The sequence below is a fragment of the Gymnoscopelus braueri genome (assembly GCF_963280865.1).
Source record: "Gymnoscopelus braueri genome assembly, chromosome: 5".
Lineage (NCBI taxonomy): Eukaryota > Metazoa > Chordata > Actinopteri > Myctophiformes > Myctophidae > Gymnoscopelus > Gymnoscopelus braueri.
The window spans coordinates 41,577,709-41,600,722 of NC_137606.1; the positions used below are offsets into that span (position 1 = coordinate 41,577,709).

The 23,014-nt window shown below is 41.0% G+C and overlaps 1 protein-coding gene across 3 annotated transcripts; it reads right to left on the minus strand.

The window, feature by feature from the left end:
* Positions 1 to 7,205: 7,205 nt before the first annotated feature.
* nek3 (NIMA related kinase 3) lies at positions 7,206 to 21,273 on the minus strand. 3 transcript variants are annotated; one of them, XM_080428524.1, is made up of 13 exons: positions 20,971 to 21,273; positions 18,502 to 18,589; positions 17,947 to 18,044; positions 15,575 to 15,658; positions 14,790 to 14,857; positions 14,314 to 14,400; positions 13,418 to 13,472; positions 12,265 to 12,465; positions 11,204 to 11,330; positions 10,213 to 10,353; positions 8,879 to 9,010; positions 8,123 to 8,240; positions 7,206 to 7,791 (listed from the first exon to the last, which is right to left on the minus strand). In XM_080428524.1, the coding sequence occupies exons 1-13, from the start codon at positions 21,085 to 21,087 to the stop codon at positions 7,725 to 7,727; spliced, it is 1,383 nt and encodes a 460-aa protein (XP_080284650.1). In that variant the 5' UTR covers positions 21,088 to 21,273; the 3' UTR covers positions 7,206 to 7,724. The 3 variants fall into 3 exon arrangements, with proteins under 3 accessions (XP_080284650.1, XP_080284649.1, XP_080284651.1); XM_080428523.1 differs by having other exon boundaries at positions 18,502 to 18,595; XM_080428525.1 differs by lacking the exons at positions 18,502 to 18,589; positions 20,971 to 21,273 and having other exon boundaries at positions 17,874 to 17,977.
* Between the last annotated feature and the right edge of the window lie 1,741 nt (positions 21,274 to 23,014).

A 23,014-nucleotide genomic window follows, 5' to 3' on the forward strand; every position in this document is an offset into this window, starting at 1 on the left:
GAAGACTAAACTAGGACAACAAGAAACCCAGTCACACTGTCAAGTCAGTCACAACAGAATAGTGATATACAAATGTAATTTTCTCTCAGTGAGAGACGCTAATAGGATAACTGACCAATAAAAATAAAAACTAAATTATGGGCACAAACCGTCTTCCTGTGCATCGGTAGCCAGACAGAGATCAGCAGGTCAGCCTGCAGCTGTTCAGGCCTTCCTGACAGAGAGAGGCTGAGGATGACAGACACACAGAGCACTGTGATGGATGGATGCACCACACCGCATGCACACCACACACCAGACAAGGACAAGGTTCACAAACTGAGAGTCGAGGGCCCGTAAGGGTCCATTTGACCCTGATGTTGAGAACTTGTGCCACAGACAGGCAGGGTCTCTACACAGTAAATCCTAATTGTAAATTAAAGAGTGTATAAATGGAACCAAATGGACCCGTAAGGGCCTTCCTGTGATACCTGGTCATTTTGTACATTGTGCTAAATTGGATGGGATATGGATTTTGCATATTATTGCTTTGCATTCTCTGGTGTTATCTGAACAGTTTCCACCCTTGGCTACCATCAGACTGCTGAACAAGGCCTGATCACCGCCTGTCACCAGACTGGCCTGTCACCTGGAACACTTTACTTGAAGGTTTGACTCTACTTTCCCTGTGAACCTGCCATGTGGATTTTATTTTTTACCTGTGTAGTTATTGCCCTATATGTGTTTGCAAATACATGCCACTATGTGGACCTACCTACCTATGTTTAACATACTGTATTGTGTTGGTCTCATGCTATGTGTATTATGTAGGTATCTGGATTTTATTATGCTGTCTTTGACAGTTCCATTTTTTTCTCCCTCGCAGTTCCATTTTTTTCTGCCTCTCCCTGCCCCCCCCCCCCCCCCCCCCATTTTCTTATTCTCCCTTTTTACAGTTACACCAAACCAGTGATGTGACAATTAAAGTTGATTCTCTTGAAAAAAAATTATTTATTATATTTTGATAGTGGGCAGCAATTTCTCAGCCTCCTGGGGCCCAGATCTCCAGCTCACTGGCAGGAGTATATGTCCCTAACGGGGACATGGTGGGAAACCACAACAGGTGAGCCCATGTGAACACAGGGAGAACTTTCAAACTCCATGCAGAAAAGAAAAGCCCAGGTCAGGTTTGATGCTAGAACGTTCAGTCTATGAGGCAACGGTGCCTCAGCATCATGACCACATACCAACGTCACAAGCAGTTACTGCGGTTGCTGTACCGCACACATGCGATATGCAGTAGGCCTACAGTACACTGGCATAGTGATATTGTTTATGTCAAGTTTTATGTCAAGTCTATCAGGAGGTAGGAGACATAAAACAATAACACACCGTTCAGGTTCAAACGTGATGAGGGAGTAGGCTATGTGATGAGAGAAACAGAAAGCCACCGTGGTTTAACCACTTCAACCATAGCGTGTCTATTCAGGGCCATGACTCATATTATGGCTCCTAATAGGTGAACATGTAAGAAAGTATTTTTAAAGATATTTGATGTAGGGAAATACTGAAGGGGACAAGGATCCAAATCTTGGTCAAGTATAAAAGGTTTAAGTGGTAAATTACAAAAAAAGTATTTGTAAATTGGGTGCTTTTCTGAAAAACGTTCTTCCTCTGTTCAAATAATGCATGCCATGCCTTTTGCTACATCTGTACGAATATATTGTTATGTGTTGTATACTGTCTATATATTAATCTGTGCTCTATACCATGTGAACATGGTCTTGAGTTAAATAAATGATGATGATGATGATGATAAATAAATGGTTTGATATTTGATATTGAATAAGTGGATATGTTTGGTTATTCAGTAAAGTTCACGGCTATATGGTGGGGGAAATAAGACGACAGTAACAAAAGCAGTTTCAAACTTGATGAGGGGTTTGATGAGGGGATTGATGATTGATATCGAAACCCCTGTGGGTTAACAAGTAGCAGTACCACGCTTGGCAGTTCAGAGAAATCTGAGGTATATATGTTGTTGTAGGCGAACAAAACGTGCAGAGCGGAAATCGTCGCCTGTGTTTGTTAACACTCAGCCCAGTGTGACTGATTCTTTTAAGTTCCCTGTTCTGAGAGCCGTTGAGCTACACGTGAGCGAGCACAGTGCAGAACTGTTGCTCACCACCCCCTCCAAAACAAAACACAACAACACACAGTGGTAGAGGTCACCTTGAGCAAAGTGGTGTGCTGCAGCTTGCAAGGTGTCGCAGTGGAATTGTGCATTTGACTTGGTGGTGGAAGAAGTACTCCGATTTTAAACATTTGAAACGGGACATTCTGCATAATGACTACTTTCTACTTTTGTAAAATATATTTTGATACTTTGTTACTTTAACCATTATCTTATACTTTGGCTATTCAAAAATATCAGATATACAAGCTCATAGCACAGCACCGAGTGCCACACTATCAGCCTGTATATCTGCTACCCCATCTCAAAATATATTGTTCCCCCAGAAGCAAAGATTTGAGTTAAAAATGTTCGCTTTAAAAATATATATATATTCAAAGATTTGCACACATTTTCACATTCAATGTTGCTCTTTTAAGTTTGCTCTTTTAAGTTTTGTTCAACTGAAGTGCGACTCCCCAACTCTCAATGTGACTGCTTAATATTTGTTGTGTAATAATAATCTGCAAAGTAAAAAGTACAATATTTGCCTCTGAGATGTAGTTGAGCAGAACGTACTGAAAAATGGTAACGCTCAAGTAAAGTATAAGTACCTCAAAATTGCACTCAAGCACATTACTTTCCACCATTGCTTGCTATCGGATTTAAAGAAAGTCCCCCCCATAATGGCAGCCTCCTCTTGGCCCCCATCGTTATTCCTGAGTGAAGGAACAATTCATTCAAAGAGAAATGAGTCATTTGATTCACTTATTGGTGCTTGGATTACAACAGACATGACTTCCTGTAGGAGGAAGTTGCTGTTAATCTACTTAAGCTGCCTGTGTGTTATTGCAGGAGTTCTGTTCTGATGTACAACTTTATACAAAAGCAGAGCTATACATCACTGGCTACTCTAAACTTCCCACTGGAACCTATCCCAGAGGTGGCGTCCCCCCCCCCCCCACAAAAAAAGATTGACCACAAGATCACCTCGCTGAGAACAACTTTGGGGAAAAAAGAATATTGAGTTTATTTAACGTTGAGTTCTGATTTCATAATCAACACTAAACCGTGGTTCCCCACCCTCGACCACTGTTTTATCCACAGCCAAGACATCAAACCCAACTCTCCAAACAAGGTGTTGGCTGGTTTGGAATTCTCACAACTGAACTTCATTTGTTCTCCGTCGTGTAGTTCTGTCAAATGTCACCCTAGTTTCCACAGTTTGCTATGTACTGTACATAGTGTACATATCCTTGTAAAGGGCCTTGGCCATGACAATGTTGCGAGCTGCTTCTACTTTGTTTAGCCAACTTCCATATAGACGTCACCCTGAATTTACTAAAGCCTATGAGAGTGGTTCTCCAAGTGGAGTCCGAGGACCCCCACAAGCAAAATCATATAATATGAACTGCTGTATATTACTAGATGTCATTTTGTCTGAAACACTAATGCTTGCTGTATAGATGTTGACATCATTTCTTGGCCTGCCAGGTCTCATGTGGAGATGCAGGAGACTTTTGTCCTGAAAGGTGGCGTCACGGTTACATGAAGGATAAATGAAGATCATCAGAGAGATGATAATGAAGCATCCAAAAGCCTGACATCCAGACCCGCTCCCCAAATGTTAAATTACAGCTTCTAATGCCACATTTCTCAACAGGCCACTTACACTGTACTGTAATTACCCCATTGTCTGTTCTGTTTATTCTGTGTGTGTGTGTGTGTGTGTGTGTGTGTGTGTGTGTGTGTGTGTGTGTGTGTGTGTGTGTGTGTGTGTGTGTGTGTGTGTGTGTGTGTGTGTGTGTGTGTGTGTGTGTGTGTGTGTGTGTGTGTGTGTGTGCGCGCGCGTGTGTGTGTCTCTGTCTGTCTGTGTGTCTGTGTGGCATTGCTGTATCCTGTGTACAGTATGTACAGTATGTACCATATGGGTTGTGGGGTGGAGTGGGAATGTATGGATGATGGGTTTTTTTTAACCACATGAACCGTAGCCTCCCTATTAGGGGCAAACATTTGGCAAAAATAGCCGATCTACAAGCTCACAACACGTCACATTGTGAAGTGTCGTGAGCTTGTAGATCGGCTATTTTATATGCAGAGGGAAAAAATAAGCAGACCTAGTATAGAGTCCTGGGGGACCCCAGTCAACTAAGTAATATAGGGTGTAACTGGTTAAATGCTCCATTTTCTGTGGGTGGAGGGTTACTGTAATTTGTACAGTTGTTTGCAAACAAACAAAAAGGATTTGCAATGGGAAGTGTCTTGCATCCAAAGTAATAGACCCACACAATTGGCACATTGCTCATGTTGCACTATATACTGTAGGCACAAAATGCTGATGTCAGTCATGTCTTCGTCAGTGGATAATGAAACGGCAACCATGGTGAAACCAAACGCGGCAAATCGTCAATTGCCGCGTTTATGAGATGTGTCGAAAAACCGCAGGCAGGGGGCTAGTGTGTGTGTGTGTGTGTGTGTGTGTGTGTGTGTGTGTGTGTGTGTGTGTGTGTGTGTGTGTGTGTGTGTGTGTGTGTGTGTGTGTGTGTGTGTGTGTGTGTGTGTGTGTGTGTGTGTGTGTGTGTGGGGTAGTAGGGGGGTAGGGGTCCAATGTGTGTTTCAGATAAAGGATAAACAGCAGTCCCAGACTTCCTCATTCTCACAGCCACAGGGAGTTATCTGGAAGGGCAAATGATTCCCTCCATCTCCCCAAGGGAGTCACATCATTTTCCCAGATGGATAACAACCTCCCTCTCTCTCCCTCCCTGCTAAAAGTGTTAGTGAATCAGCAACATCAGGACTTTGTTCACTGAAGCCACTGTGTGTATTATACAGTATATCAGTGATGATTCTTAGCCTTTTTAATTTCAAGGACCCCCCATTTCAAACGCTTTTTTATGTCTGGGACCCCCAAAATCCTCACCATAAAATCCACAGTGTTATTTATCATATCATATATCTGAGAGTGCACAAATGACACCGATCTGGTTCCATTTGTACACCCATATGGGTCCATTTGGTTCCTAACTCAATCATTTTTTTCCCCTCTTTTTTATTTTTTTTGTTGTACATAGTGTTATATATTGTTTTTGGCTGTTTATTTTGTAATGATATTTGAACTGTGGTGCCACTATATATGCCTATGAATTAAATACCAAGGCCCTCATTGGAAACAAGTCCGCAAGGACTTTTATGAACGGACCTGTTAGACAAAGTATTTTAAATGTAACTGTGCTGTTTTACATTTTTTGCCTAATAAAATATTCAATCAAAAAATCAATTTAGCCAGGGACCCCCTGGAACCCGTCAAGGACCCCTGGACCGAACGTTGGGAACCACTGTTATAAATATAACTGCATCCTGTTGAGCCCACAGTGGCAAGGCTACACCCCACTGTGTGGTAAGTCATTGTCTTGCTTCATCACACGCATACATACATACAGTAGACACACGTGCTCTGTAATTTTAACTGACATTTTGAATGTGCGTTTCAGACGAGTACAATTGCCAACAAAAAGCTTTCACAGCCGGGATCGAGTAGGGGCTGGATGACAAGGATCTCGGTCTTGGGTTTTACCGAATGAAGTCTTAATTATGTCTGAGTCCATTCTCCCAGGATGAGTCTTGACTTTTGTCTGCACTCCATATACAAGTGTTTCACATCGCTGGCCTCAACAACCCCCCCTGGTGGTGTGTTGTGGGCTGAAAAAACAACAGAAACAGTGTGCGTTCTCCTGGGATACAACGACAGACTGGATGGACTTTGGACTAGGATGCAAACCGTTTTTTGTAGTTGTGTTGTTGTTGAATAATTGAATTCTATATCGTTCAGTTTATTATGTTTTTGTTTAGTTTTTTACTTGAAAATATGACAAATACGATATATATTTTAAGGTGGTGACAAAACTCTGGTTCGGGCAGCAATGTATACGTCACACCTGATGCAGATAAATCAAAGGACACAGATGTTTTATGAGTTGAGCAAATGAAATGGAGAGAAGGCCATCAATTCTGGGCCCAGAGTTCAATAGATAAGGGTCCCAAAATCAGGGACCACATGCACCTCTACTGGATTACGATCGAATCCCAACAGAGCCTTCGCTTACTGTACACAAATCCTCTAAGCTTCTTCTGGTTCTTAGCGGTCCCATTGTGTGTCACAATGTCAAAAAATTGGGGTGAGGAGGAAGTATGGGACACAGTATTGTGGGGGCTGTAGTTTTGAACTGAAGGCGTCAATTGGTACTGTCTCACAGAGAATAATATAAAGGGACAGAACAACAGGGGAACAAAACACCCCAGGAGTCCTTCGAGGGGTTTCTTTCCAGGGGGTCCCCAGCTAAATCATTGAGTGTTAGGAACCAAATGGACGCTTATGGGTATGTAACTCTCAAGAGTTAAAATAACACTGAGGATTTTACGGTGTGCAGATTGGGGTCCCAGAGAGAAAACGTATTTTAAGAATGGGGGTCCATGGTGGCCTAATGGTATGCATGTCGTTGCTGTCGGGCAGAATCCTCTTATCTCCGTATTTAAACTTTTTGTCTTTTTTCGTAAATGAATACCCTACAACATGATCATACTACAGCGTCGTACAAAAGCATCAAAAGTAGCAGAACTGCAAGCTCGAAACGCGGCGCGAAGCAACGCGTTTTGAGCTTGTAGATCCCCACTTTTGATATTTTTGAATTTGAATCCTGAAAAGTAACAGTCTTGGACATATGAGGTTTCCACCCGACAGAGACGATATCCAACTATGGATTCCTTGAAATTTACACGGTTGAGAATCACTGATTCAAACAGATACCGTGCAGAAAATAATAATAAGCATCAAAAAGTGCGGCTAGGGCTGGGGACCCACGTGACCCCATAGAGAGACAGCTGCTCCGGGGGCCGTTCCGTGATTTCCTGCCTCCCAGAGCCAAGTCAATCCCCAGATGTCCAGTGATTTCAATCTGGCGTGGACATTACCCAGGCAACCTGAACGCCTCGCAGCAGCTGTTCAGTGTAATATGAGGGGTGTGGAGCATTTACACACAAACACCAGACATCCTGATACCATCAGTGGGAGTTTTTATTGTCCGAGTATTGGACATGTGTGCACCGCTTGAAACCGTTCAAGTAATAATTAACAAACAGAACATAGTTTTCCCTGCACTGACGTAATTACAATCAAAGCGTACGAGGTAAAAAAACATAGTGCATACTTGCTCTGTAATCAGTTTCAAAACTACCTTTTCAAAACACAATACCAAAAAGAAAAAATAATCTTAAATCAAACAGTGATATTGGCATGCTAAGAGATTGTAGTGTCTGATAGTAATATCATTATTATTATAACGGAGAACTTTTGGGTCACTAGGAATTACGTGATGGCATCGGAACTCTTAAAAAAAGAAAGAAAAAAAAGTCAAGTATTGTAATACTGTAAGTGAGATAATGTCTGCTTCAAGCCGGTCCTGTTTCACCTTGTCAGGGTTTATTTTGCAATAATGACCGGTTTGTTGTACAGTATCTCTCTACGTATCTCTTTATGTCCAGCAGTGTAGAGCCATGTGGACCCTCCATGCACCCATCAGTGTTCCAGAGACATGTTGTGGAGTTCCTCTATCCAATCACAAGGACATTCATCCTCAAAGTCCCTGTGGAGAGAAAGCTTGGTTGGTGGCAATATTGACCACCGCGATTTCCTAACTGCAGCAGGTGGTAATTCTTTTTCATCATATTATATTATATATTGTATATTGTATTATATTATGTGACTTTTTTATAGTGAGAGACTCTTTTTATATAGAGACTACAGACTCCCTGGACTACAAATCAATTGGCACAAATTCTTACTCATCAAAGAATATGAGTTACGTCTCACTTGCTCAGATACAGTAAGTAAGACTATTTTCTGCGTATTATCACAATTCCATTCGAAGGAAAGACAATCTATGCTTAAATGACGTGTGAGTTGTAAATGCTTACGTGTCCTCGTCATCGGAGCGTGGCTCCAGCCTGTCCTCCTCTAGGGACACTTCCTCCTCTGGGCCATCTGTCTGATCAATGCACGGCAGGGACAGAGGCCCCACCAGAGGGTTGTCACCTGGGGGGGGGGGGGATACAGCAGATACATACTGATGTTAAACCATAGCATATACATGACCATATATGCATGCAACAATGACTGATGGTTTGAAAATGAACAACATTTATATGTATTCTTATCATGTTGGCTAAACTTGCTAAAGGACAACAACAGTGACTCGTAAACGTAACATTTTAATGTTTTCTGGGAACACTATAAACAGTGTAACGCACAAAACCCACAGGACGTGCAAGCATAAGCGCATGGACACGGCTATTCTAATTTATTTAAATTACTAATTCCTTCCCTGTGTTTTATTCTTTTATCATGACCTACTTTTCCTCTATGAACTTTCACTTACACTAATGCAAAGCGCATTGTGTTGCATTTTAACCACGTAAACTTCATCGTACAGCAGTTAGTGAAACACAATGCGTCACATCGTGACTGTTAGCTTGTGGATCTGCTATTTTTGCTAGTTTTTAATATTTCGGATTTTTTTTGGAAATTTGGGAAAGCTTCTGAACATTTTCAGCTATAATAATATGGCCAAAATAGGGATGCCAGGTTGAACGTAGGTTAATGTATAAAGTAGTTTGATCGAAGTTCAATTGCCTCTGTCACACGGTTGCATGTTCCATGGACCTTCCACTGACCTTCTTCTTCTTCTCTGTGGATGGAGTAGGTTCTGAAGGCTGAGCTAAGCTGGACCTTCTCCAGTAGACTCAGAAGTCGAGCTGGTGGATCCTTGTCCCACTGTCTCCTCCGTCTGGCCTCCTGTTGCTCCCCTGAGGACATTTAAACAGTCCAAAATACAATATTTTGCACATTTATTTGTGACCAGTACTATCAAAATCGCTGGGATGTGCCTGAAAAGCATTGCCTAGGAAACAGAGTCTCAGCTTTATGACAAAAAAACAATATTAGTCTGTATTCTTTTGAACTGCGGTAATACATGTTACATTTCATACTGTATAACATTACACACTGTTAACTTTTATTAATAGCCAGCAAAACCCTCCTTTTGCCACTCTACATCAAACTTCTTTGCCGACAACAGGCGATCTACAAGCTCACAATGCGTGTAGATCGCCGAATGTCCACCTATTATTACATGCCCAGAATAAGGACGCTAGGGTTCATGTGGTTAACCACTTTCTTTCACGTTGGCATTCCTATAGAGCGTCGCAGTTCCCGCCCACTTCCTGTTTTTTTTGGTGCCGGAAGAAAAAACTCAATGCATTTTTCCATTGACATTTCCAAAAATATTTATATCTATTAATTTAAGCCTCGAATCAAGCCATCATGACATGACATGAATCATGACCATAAACGTTTGATTTTGTGATTTTTTTTTTGTTGAAAACGGCAAAACAAAGGGTATTTATTAAATATAGTATATCATATAATTAAATATAAAATAAAAAAAAATCACAGAAAAAACCGTTTTATGGTCATGATTCATGTCATCTCGTGATGGCTTGATTCGAGGCTTAAATTAATAGATATAAATATTTTTGGAAATGTCAATGGAAAAATGCATTGAGTTTTTTCTTCCGGCACCAAAAAAAACAGGAAGTGGGCGGGAACTGCGACGCTCTATTAGGGGCACGTCATTATAGATGAAAATGTGATAAATGTTTTGTTGTTGTTGGTGGTTAAAGTTTCCAAAAACATTGTGACCTACAATCTAATGTTTGTCCACCGAGCTTCAGACATCCAGTGGATTCTGGTGGAACGGTTTGCTCAGGCAGCATCCGATCTACAATGAATCACCTCATTCAATGGAAAGGAATTGCATCCAAATGTCCCCATTCTATCGGGTGGAATTGCACAATCTCTACAACCCAGCTCAACCGGGTTACACAATAAATCACCAAATTTGGATGCAATTCCTTTCCGTTGAATGAGGTGATTCATAGTTAGATCAGGTGCAGGCACATGTCAGAATGTAAGACAGATGACAGGGTAAATGTTAGGTTAGTAGAACCTGTGTGTGTTTGTCTGGTAGATGGTACGCTGTCAGACAAGAGACTGGCATCGCCCAGAACCTGTAGCACCGTATCTGAGGGGACGGCCGACCAGTGCTTTCGAGCGCCGAGCTCCTCACTCTCACAATGGGCCTCTATGCCTGGGGGAAGAAGAGAAGATACTCTGTTATCATTCATTATTTTATTGTATTGACTTTACTGTACTGCACTGTACTGCCTGCATGGTCATGGCCCCCCCCACAGCCTATCCCAGCATGCATTGAGCAGAACGCAAGGAGATACATTGAACAAGACGTCAGTCCATAGCAGGGCTGCATATACAGTACACCATTACATTCACCAACTTAAATAAGTAACACATGTTGTAACGTTGTTTTATGTACACCATGTAGCTGCAAAAACAAAACAGGAACAGTATTTTTTTTAAATCAAGGGCTTCAGGGGTGTGACATGTTATAGGCTCATAAATGACGGTAAATGTTATACTCCAGTAAGAGAAACGTCCCAGACCGCACTGAGTTGTTTTCCCCATTTCCCTTCTTAATAATCAGTGCATTAACCCATTGAGACCTGAAGCCGATTCTACATGTCTCCTAAATCTCAACAGTTTTCTGAAAAACGTATGTTTCTATATCAGTGGTGGTCAATCTTTTTCATGTCAAGGACCCCCAAAACTATATGTATTTGGCCGCGGACCCCCATCAAAATATTTGGTTCCAGGGACCCCCCAGAAGCAAAGATTTGAGTTAAAAATGTTCGCTTAAAAATATATATATTCAATGATTTGCACACATTTTCACGATTTTTCAAAAATAGCAGATCTACAAGCTCGTAGCGCGGCACTCGGTGCCGCGCTATGAGCTTGTATATCTGCTATTTTTGAATAGCCAAAGTGTAAAATAAAGCTTTTTAGCTCAAATCTAAAAATGACACAGTTCCAGGTCTTAATGGGTTAAAAGCAGTCTTATCTCTGGGACGTTGCTACCTCACCTCCAGACGTGGACGTGGTTATTAAGCTCTTCTGTGCCAGAAAAGCCACCACCTTCTCGCCCTCTTCTCTGCTCCATCCACCCGACCGCCGTCGGCCCCGCGCCGGCGGCGGCCCTGCCTCCATCGCCTGCGGGAGGGATCAAAGTGGAACGTGGTGGAATTGAGAAAAACATCACGTCAGTTCACACAACCACCTGAGCTAACAGCCTGGCTTGTCCAGGGTCAGCTCCCACATGGGATCACCACAGCTGGGACTGTTGTGTAAGAGACCCCCCCCCCCCCCCTCCCCCTCCACCCCTCACCCCTCGTGACCCCATAAGCCAAGTGCAAAGTTGAAACTCTCCATTTCGGCTTTACGTCATGACAAACAGGTGTGCTGGTGAGAGCGCTGCACAGAAGTGAGTGGTTTAGTGAGTGAGTGAGTGTGTGAGTGGAGAAACTCTCCTCTTGTGGCTGGTTTATTACACTTTAGGGATCATTAGAGCATCATTAACCACTTGAACCCTGCATACTTCGTTGTACGTCAATAGCGAACTTTTTCCTTTTTTTCTCATATTTTTCACTTTTCATACCAGTAACCTGTAAGCTGATTGTATGACGTTCTGTATAGTAGTGTGTATATCTGTCTGTCTCTTATATGTCATCATGACTTGTGTGCGTGGGGATCTCATTTTAAACAAGCTTTGTGCTTTATGAGCCTTCCAGTTTAGTAGACCTTGTATTGCGAATGTGTACTTCCATGTACTGTTGTTCTCATGTCTCATGTCATGTACTGTTGTTCTCATGAGCTCTACAAGCTCACGTTGTGTCGCATTGCAACGTGTCATGAGCTTGAAGATGTGCCCATTTTGAATAGATTTTGTTTACCAAATGTTTGTGTATTTCTGCCGCTTGTTTGTCTATTTTCCCCTATAATGAATAGGGATGATAGGGTTCATGTGGTTAAATTTACTTTATTCAACTGTGATGTTTGGCTCACTTGATGTAGTTACTTTCCCTGTCCACAAGGTGCCACTGTTCTGCCAGGAATGCCATTTTAGAGAGGGGGAGAACATTATTACCTGGGCAGGCAGATGTGCGCGCAGGAGCCTGGCTACCCGGTGAGAGGTGAGGATGGTGCTGAGGGACGGCCGGTCCTTGGGGTTGGTTTTGAACATTTGTTTGAGCAGATAGTGCAGCTCATAGGGCAGGTGGCTGGGGAGGGGAGGGTAGGCCCCCCTGCACACCTTCAGAATAAGACTCTTCCAGCTGGATGCCTGGAACTGCACACAGGGAGAGAATGGACTGGGTGAGGAAGGGTCTTTTGGGAAAAGACGAAAAATAGAAACATACACGTTCTTCTGTCCATTGATGTGTGCTTTTGTAAACGTTTTGAAGGATCTTTTGGACACACAAACTAATCTGTTTGGAAATCTAACAGATTTCCAATGTCATCCCTACCCTTCTCTTATAGGAAATGGAAAAAATAACATGCAACGTTGCAATGGATCCAATGCATATTTAGTCAGAAGCTCATGTTAATACTATTCATTAGTTAAATATTTATAAAATCCACAGACAAACTTGTCTTAGCCACGTTCATTTTTCAAAAATAGCTGATCTACATCTATACTAATCTAATTCATATCTATTTTAAGCATGTCAATAATCCATGTTTTTCAAAAAACGATTAAAAAATAGTGAAAATAGCCAATCTACAAGCTCAGAACATTTTCTTCATGCCGAATTATAAAATAAGAGCATTCATTTACGAAAAAAAACTTTAAAGGATGAAACATGGAAATATAAGGTTTCTGCCCGACAGCGATATTATACAGTATCAGTATGCTATATTCTTCCATCTACATGGCGGTTCGCAGGGTTTTCGTGTATTTTACACAAAAACCTCCTTCCCGTGAAGCCTGTGTATAAAAATGTGCAGCACACACATAACAAGGTTTGTCTTGACTTGGCCCCGACTGTAACATCCGAGCCACAAAAAAACAACAAGCACACACACAGTGAGATAATTCATCTCAGCTGAGAGCACACCGTCCTCCCTCTGTCATTTCACAACAACAGCTCACAGTATCTCCCACTGTGCAGGGAGACGTCTTGTCAACTCGTCTTGCGCACAATGATTCATTGACAATATTTGGAGAGGGGCCTGCGGTGGCGGCCCAGGGCGTGTTGTGGAGGGTAGACGGGGGGGACGGGGGGGATATGGGGAAGTACCGGGTGGTGCAGGGTGCAGAGCTCGTAGAGGACACATCCCAGAGACCACACATCACTACACAACACACAGAGAACACAGCAGGTTAGTCATTCACTACACACAAGTTATATCGTCTCTGTCGGGTGGAAACCTCACATGTCCAAAACTGTTACTTTTCGGGATTCAAATTCAAAAACGGCAAAAGGTAGCAGAGCGACAAGCTCGAAACGCGGCGCGAAACTGCTACTTTTGAGTAACGCTGTAGTATGATCAAGTAGGGCGTTTATATACTGGAAAAAAAACGAAAAAAGTTAGAATATGGAGATAAGAGGTTTCTGCCCGACAACAGCGATATTATTATGTATATTGGATCAAACAGTGGTGTCATGTGACGTGAGGGGCCAAGAGTGTACAGGTTTTTCATTCCAATCAAACACAACCCAGATTTCATTAACCACTGAAACACTATATCAAAAAAAGATAGCTGGTCTACGGTCTGAGCTTGTAGATCTGCTATTTTCATAATTCTTTTATTGAAAGATTATGAATTATTTTGAATTCCCTTTACGGTGTTTTTGCCAAAAAAAATATATTTTTATTTTCTTTTAGTTTTTACATATAATGTTAAATGACATAAGGATGCCAGATTCAAAGTGGTTCATCGGCACAAATTCCAGGACAAAGTTGGGGGAATCACCGTAGCTGTTGGTGGGGATGAAAACTTGGTACAAACAAAAAACTGAGATTGCAGAGAAAAGCACACAATAGGAGACAAAATACACAAGAATCAGCACAAAGTTTTAAGTGAGCAATGAAAGCCAACTAGTCGTGCAATTATGGTATGATATCTACACTGATGAATGAATGCACGTTATTTATCCAGACCAAGCAAATAGCCCAGGGAACATGATCATACCTCTTATTGTTGTATGGCTTATTGTCCCAGATCTCTGGAGAGACATAATACGGCGTTCCCACATATGCATTAGCATAGGCCCTTGAGCTGCAAAAGCACACATTAAGAAAAACAAAGTATGTTGTCTCTGTATAATAACATGAGTGTAATATTTCTTGTTTTTGAGACACTATAAAGCAGTGGTTCTCAAAGTGGGGCCTGGGGACCCCTAGGGAACCTTGAGGGGGTTACAAGGGGGTCCACAGCAAAACGAGGAACAGTTTAAACACTCTTCAAAAATAGCCGATCTACACGCTCACAACGCGTCACGATGCAACGCGGTGTGAGCTTGTGATCGGCAATTTGTTCTCATATGGGGGGGGGGGGGGTTTGACCAACAATGCAATGAAGTGTCATAAAGTGATAATGGAGGAACATTTATTCTTGACATCACTTGGCAGATTTTCGAGCAGGATTCAAGGAGTGATAGTTTTTACCTATTCAGAACACACGCTGAGCCAAAGTCCCCGAGTTTAATCGTTCCATTAGCTGTCAGGAAGATGTTCTGGGCAAAGAAAAACAAGACAAGAAATGATAACTAAACGCACTGGTGATACAGTATAAAGAAGGGCGGCCAGCCGTGGAACAATGATGATATTGTGTCCAAGTGGAGATAATGCAGTAACTTTATCTCCATCAGCAATTCCATCATTGCTTGTTTTGTTGTGTTATGTTGTGCACATACTGATGAGATTCTGTCAACTCACTGCACACAGAGTGCCAAAATATCTGCTGGTGACTGTTATGGCTCTGAGGGTACAAACATCAAGAGGATTCTCATATTGGATTTTCTGTTGCTGCGAATAGAATTCTTCACTATAAATGTGTTAAAATATGTTATATGGAGGATTTGGCAACAAATTAAAATGTGGTTTGTGTAGCATTTACCCGTGAGAAACAAATTAACCAGTTGAACCCTAGTGTCCCTATTTTGGGCATGTCATAAAATGCAAACATTCTGCGAAAATAGCCGATCTACAAGCCATGTGTAGTGGTTAAAAAGGAGGGAGCCAAGGATAGACCCCTGGGGAACCCCGGTCACCAAAGTATATCCTGTAGGGTATAAGTGGTTAACATAAATCAATTAATTTATTATTAATAAATGTAGGTTATTTTACATGCATGTCCTGGGAAGCATAATGTGAAGCCTGCGTGTCAAACATGCTATTGCGCTATACAGAGCTGAACTGACTTTATTTGTGTGACAGGATTGTAAATTTACCTTGGATTTCAGATCTCTGTGCAGAACCTTTTCATCATGGACGTGCTTTGTGCCTGCACACATCTGAGCAAACCACCTCAGAATCTGGGGGGAGGGGGGTGGGAGATAACAAACTTCAAATACATAAATGAGTCAAAACCAACAAATCACATTTTAGCTCATTTAGCTGACACTTTAACGGCTGTAGATGTTCCACCGTCGATAGATTGTATATTGCTCACTTTATTCATTGCAGATTGAATGTACACATCGATCCATATCGTCACTGTTGGGCAGAAACCTTGTATCTCTATATTTCATCTATGTTTTTTAAATGAATGCCCTACTTCGTCATACAAGGGCGTCACACAAAGGTAGCAAGAAATAGATCTGCTATTTCCAGTATTTTTGTGTGACACTCTTGACATAAAGAGTTGAAATATGGAGATATGAGGTTTCTGCCTGACAGCAGCGATATCCGTTTTATCGCTGATGCAGGACAGAATAAACATCAAAAGGAAAAAGTCCATACAACAGCTTGCTGACAATTTTACTGTGCAAAAACACAAGCAAAACTGCCTCCATTTCACAGTGAAAGTGTTGGAGCAGCAAGCTGTTTTGCAGACTGCATGCATATCAGCCTCACATCATCTCCACTTTTGATAGTCTGTACGTGTCAGTAAGCATCTGTACATAATGCTTACTGCCGTACAACATCTGTCTATCTATTTATACACGGCAAATGACAAACAATGGTCAGGGAGGGGTTCAGTCTTATTGAATCAAACTTTGATACAATATAAAATTGGGAATTAAACCTAGGATTGTTCTGTTACAGGACCGTCACGCTAATGTCACGGGAAACTCAAATTCAAAATCATGTTTGCAGAGATTTGAAAAATGTTCAGCCTATCAAAACTTTATACAAGCTTTAAAATTTTAAATAAAATAAAAAAATGCAATCTTGCAAAAGCGTTTTTTTTTTGTGTGCATTTCAAGCTTTCAAACAGTGTTTAAACCTTTTTTTCCAGTTTAAAATTATGGCATGATATTCATCCCACATTATGGTGGTTAGAGTTACTGGTCTGGCCCAGACCCGTTGGAACAGAGTTATGATACTCTTTGATCTCACCACAACGCGACCACGTGGTTCATGTAGAGAGCGTGCTTCATGAACACCCATAGAGATTCAACACTGGAACAATACAGTAGTGTTTGGAACTACACTGTAGGGCTGGGCCGCAATATGACTTCAAATCAATATCACTATTATTTCAAACTTTTTGTGAAGCACTGATTTAGAGCAGTGGTTCTCAACCTTTTCAGGCCACGACCCCCCAAAATAATCATATTTGAACTCTGACAAGCACTTGGAATTGTAGGAGTTGAGGCATTACATTTTGTTTGACTCTGTTCCACAGATACATATTGTGAAAATAGACGATCTACAACCTCACAACGTTGCGAGGCATTATGAGCTTGTAGATCGGCTATTTTCAAAATGCTTGCCTGTTTCTTATATTTATTTGACAATTTGTCCAATGTTTGACCAGTTTTTATAGTATAATTTGTTGATTACTTTTAACTCTTTGACTGCCAGAGTATTTTCATAAAGTACTCCCCCAGTGCCAGCAATTTTCGTGTTTTTTTATTTTTATATTTTGAATTTTTCTCATGAAAATAATTTAAGGGCACATAATATAAAGACCCAGCACAAATCCGCCACTAGAGTGCAGCACATGACTGCTTGATCAGGTCGTTAGGTCTCTCTCACCCTTCTTGATAGATTAGACAGGGAAAAACATGAAAACGGATGTGACGTCCTCCCAGATTGTTTTGATCGCCAAAATTACGATGTGAGACACGACGGCGATGACTGATCGTCACCCAGACCATAGATTATAGAAGAGAAACTGTCCGTTTGTCCGTCATACCGTGTGAAAGACCGTTTATTTACCTATTTTGGACGAAAATGACTGGGGAAAAGAATCAAAAACCGGAAACGGAATCCAGGTCATGAAACCGGATGCAGATGTCCGTGAAGTAAGTGGAACTCGAGAATAACATTGAATATTAAGCAGCATAGCGCAATCAGAGATTAAACAATGAACGCGCGTCCAGCGCGTCGACGGCCAACTGGACAAAGTAGCACTTGACGCGTTATCGCGTCGTCCGCAGTCAAAGAGTTAATGCATTAATGGTCTTTTTTCTTTTCTTTCTTTTTTTCTGAGGTATTAAAAACTGTCTTAAAAGTCCTTAAAATTGTCATCTGCCCCCCCCCCCCCCCCCCCCATTAAAAAAAAAACATGTGGGGACCCACCTGGGGGTCCAGTCCCACAGGTTGAGAAGCACCTGATTTTAGAGAACAGATTGACAGAGTCATCAACACCTACATGGTCCACAGAGAAGAGTGTGGCTTTCTGCTGCCGGATCCTCTGGAGCAGATCTCCAGCACTGCAGTACTCCATCACTATGCACAGGTGTCCATCAGCTGAACAAACACAAACAACACAGTCATCCAATACCTCAAGTCAAGATATTATGAACATAACTATGTCTAAACACTCCAAATATTACATTTTCAGTAAGGATGCGAAACAGATAATTGATTTAATTGATGATTAAATAATTGATAATTGAATAAAATAATCGATTAATAATTGTCCCTATTTTGTGCAAAAAGCTTCAAAAATGTTCTAAGATCTTCAAAAAGAGTTCAAATAGACTATCTGCTTTTTTTCTTTTTACTATTTGTGCACGACAACGTTGTGCTACCAAGAATGAAATAACGCTTAAGTGGTTAATCGATTTATTGATATATAAAGCCTTTAAAATAAATGTAAAGAGTGCTTATTTTTTAATAATAAAAACAGTAATCTATAGAAAATAATCGCAAAGAAAATAATCGATAACTTGCATCTCTAATTTGAAGAGAATGGCTGAACTACCTTCAAACTCCTCCCTGAAGGTAACGATATTGGGATGCTTCATTCGGGACAACAGTGCAGCTTCGTTCCGTGAGTTCCCCCGTTTGGACTGGTTCTGTCAAAATGCAATGAATGCTGTTTGTCATCATGCAAAACTAACACTCTGCTGCCTGCAGACAGACAGTATAGCTGTAAGTACACAGCCAAATCCTCAGCGTTCATGTATCCATTTATAACTGTGTTACAAACTTTTTCAAAAATAGCAGCTGTGCAAGCTCGCAGCGCAGCAGGAAGTGACGCGCTGCGAGCTTGTACATCTGCTGTTTTTGAATAGCCAACATATAAATGGATAAAGTGGTTAAAATGATTGTGATGCTATATTAACTCATTTTGCTGGGGACCTCCTTGTCAGTATAACTCTCAAACTGTGTAGTTTTGATGGTAGTGCTATTTGCAGTGGTGGAAAGTAACTAAGTACATTTACTTGAGTATTTACTGTAGTTTTTTTTTTTAAGTACTTACTTTACTTGATTGTTTACTCTTTTTTTGAATTACTTTATACTTCTACTCTATGGGATTGTATGTTCATTTATCCATTTGTAACTCTGAGTGTGTACAAAATGTAACCAAATGGACCTGTAACGCTACAAAGACACAAAGCTACATCTGTCGCTTTGTAGTTGAAGTTGAAACCAGTACAACTTATTGGTAGCTTTGCAGCTGTTGTAGCTTTTGTAGCAGCTACAAACGTCGGATGTAGCTTTAATCTTTGTATCTTCATGTCACTGGCTGCCATTGAAAACGAATGGTAGCTGCCAGTGTGAACGCATAAGGGTCCACTCAGAATTAAACTGTGTAGTTTTGATGGTTGTGCTATTTATTTGCAGTGGTGGAAAGGAACTAAGTACATTTACTGTATAGGATTCTGATATTTAGGTTATTACTTTACTTGAGTATTGACCTTTTTTTTTTAAATTGCTTTATACTTCTACTCCAATACATCTCAGGGGCAAATACTGTACTTTTTACTCCACTATAATAATTTGACAGCTTTAGTTACTAGTTACTTTGCAGATTTAGATCATATAGGCTAAACATAAATTAACCGATACATTATTATGTATTATTACTATGTTAAGCCACTGCAGCAGCAAATAAAGTAATTAAAATCAGCCCAACCTTTACCAGCTGCAAAATTAAAGTGACAAACTCATTAATGCACTAATAATTACAATACAATGTCATTATGACATTATGATGTCTGCATAATGAGTAACCTACTTTCACATTTTGGTACTGTAAGTATATTTCGCTGACAATACTTTTGTTCTGTTTAAATTTGAATACTTGAAACAGATTATGTTCTACATTGTGGTTCATGGTTCTTTATCGGGATACGAGAAGAGTGGGCACTAAGGACGAGTGGGCACCTCGATGTAATACATGCTATTTTGTCCAAAATGTAAAACAATTAAATATCAGAAAAATGGTCTTTAGGTCATGTAAAGTATACATGATTTGAACATGCACAGTACATCATTATCAGACTTAAATTAACCTTCAGCTTCTTTGTTTATGCCCAACATAATTGGATGTACAGGTTTTGTTGCAATTTGATTAATTGTAGCCATATTAAGTAGTATAAGACCTTAATTGTTGAAATGTTCAATAATGTTCTAATAATGTATACTTTACATTACCTAAGACCGTTTTCCAATATTATTTTTAAACATTTTGGACCAAATAGCCAATTTTACATTGAGGTGCCCACTCTTCCTTAGTGCCAACTTTTCCTGTTACCCTTTTTTGTTACGTCTTGTGAACAAGGTACATAACATTTACTTATGTACTACTTACTTACTTCAACATCATAGGTGTATTTTATCAATTTTGACATTTTTATATCTACGATAGTCTTGGCTAGCACCCCCCAGAGCGTACAAATGGAAAATATAATGTGATTACCCGGTAGCCCCAAATGTTAACTCGGCATTCGGAATCTTTGTGCAATGTATTAGTCCGTATTTTTCAATAAATTATGTGTTTTAATCCCGTCTGTGGCCGAACGCCATTCCCCCCCTCGTTTACTTCCTGTTTATATTGAGTGTAATCAAAGAGATTATTTGGTGTAATTCCGGTTTTCACCGGATGCGCTCCCTTAAGTACCACCCATTAGGAATACAGACAACTTCCGACAGAATCCGACACAGACTGGATTAAAACACATATCTATTGACAAATATGGACTAATACAGTGCACACTGAATCCGAATGTCGAGTTAACATTCGTGGCTACAGCGTCAGCACTTTATATGATTTTTTAAATATTATTTTGTATATGTACGAGAAGTACGGCCGTCCGTGCGGATGTCCAGTGACAATTCGTGGGTGAAGCCCAAGAAAGACTAATGTAGATACGAAAGTAAAAGTCAGTCTCTATAAAATACATCTATGATAATCTTGATCCGACCCAAGGCTATTGTTGCTTACCGTTGGAAGTCGTATCTGTTTGAGTACATAGTGGTCACCAGAGTGTTTACACTGGACCACCAGAGCCCTGCCGAAAGACCCCTCACCAACCACACGTTGCACTGAGTAGCCTTCCATTATACTGATGTAAACAAACCCCACTAAGAGTACAATAACCACATGGATTTATTTACGCATGCAGCCCCTTGGCTTTTCATACAAAAGGACTGCTTGCTGTGCTGTATTTTAAGATTTGAGATACGCGATAATATACATAAAATGAAACCGAGTCAACAGACCAGTTGTCCCCATGGTTATCCGCGGGCTCTCTCTATCCCAGGTGTTTCGCCCAGGTGGGCGCGGTCTTTAGGTTGGGTTTAGGCTTATAACCACGCCTACCTGGGCGAAGCACCAAAGAAAGAGAAAGTCCCTTGTTCCGAGCTCCGAGCTCTACTTCCTTATTATTGTATGACGTCATGTACATCGTCGTGCCTGTCGTTATTGCATACAAGTTCACAATGCAATAATACAGACATTATGTCTGTGTTATTATTATACTGACATTATGTCTGTATTATTGCATAAATTATGTCTGAGACATATGTTATTTTTCAAGCATTAACATAAATAAACAAATTATCTAACACATTTTCAGTAGATTTTTTTAATAAACATCAATTGCTGTAGCCTATTAATTATTTAGCAAAGCACAACCCAGTATGTTAGTAAAATGTATTGTATATGTTACAGTATGATTGAAAAACCAGTCAGATTGAAAAAGGAGTGCTCGTTTTCTTCGAGTTCACCTCCCGCGGCGGGGTGGGGTCAGGGTGGCCCCCTCGTCAAAAATAAATAAATGACGTCAGTGCGTCACTGCGCTGTGAGCTTGTAAATCTGCTATTTTTGACTAGCCATTAGCCAACATATAAATGGATAAAGTAGTTACAATGATTGTGACGCTATATTCCTTTAACTGGGGACCCCCTGGGGGAGTGAGTCAGTGGGCAGACCCGACAGAGTGGTGGCGAGAGGGAGTACAGCCAGTACGGCAAGAAGTAGCTGCAAGAGAAAGAAAAAGGAAAGAGCTGGCTGAAGCGAAAAAGAGAGTGAGGGACTGGGGACTGGGGAGCAGGGCTGCCAACATTGCACTGTCAGAATCCACGAGATTGGTTGAGGGCGTGTCTAGCGGGGGGTCTGGGGGTCCTCCCCCCGAATTTTTGTTGATGAAATTTCCTGTGTTTTGGTGAATTTTGTGAGTTTGATACTTTTATCAGGCTTGCTTTAGGCTACTAGCATTGGAAAATAATGTGTACAATTTAATCCATTAAAAAAGTAGGCCTACAGAAATTGATTTGATGACTGAAGCAATGTAAGACCCATCTTTAATAATAACCATTCATTACTTAAAAGTTAATATCTCTGTATGATGGCATGCACTGATCACACCCCCGAACTGGGGGGTCTGGGGGTCTTCCCCCAGAAACTTTTAAACATAGTAGATGTCATTTCCTGTGTTCTGGTGAATTTTGGGAGTTTGACACCAAATCCAGCAGAAAACCAGAAGAAATGACGATCCAGGAGAGTGTCAGGACTCAGGAGACGTGGTCAAAGTAAGCAAAGCAAAGCAAAGCAAAGTTTGTTGTTTACCCAGGGTGTTGGACTAAGTTAACACTTATTTACAGCCAGGCCCTGCATGGAAGCCTTGCTCAAGGGCTATTCAGCGGTGATTCATGATTGATGTGATGAATTGGGGAATCGAACTAGGGACCTTCCGGTATCAAGGCCGCCCCTCTAACCACTAGGCCACCGCTGCCACTTCAAAAACCAGGTCAAAAACCAAGAAACTCCTGCGGGATCCAGGAGTGTTGGCAGCCCTGCTGGGGAGAGAGAATGAGAAGAAGAGGGCAGGATTGCTGGATGGATGAAGTGCTGAGATTTGAGGTAGAGGAATATATACAAAAATATACAATTTCATTCGTATATTTTCCTGCAGTGGCAAAACATTGCCCCTGCCCATTTGCTGAAGTCAGAGGCGCACGCACATTTCCATTACATCACTTTAACC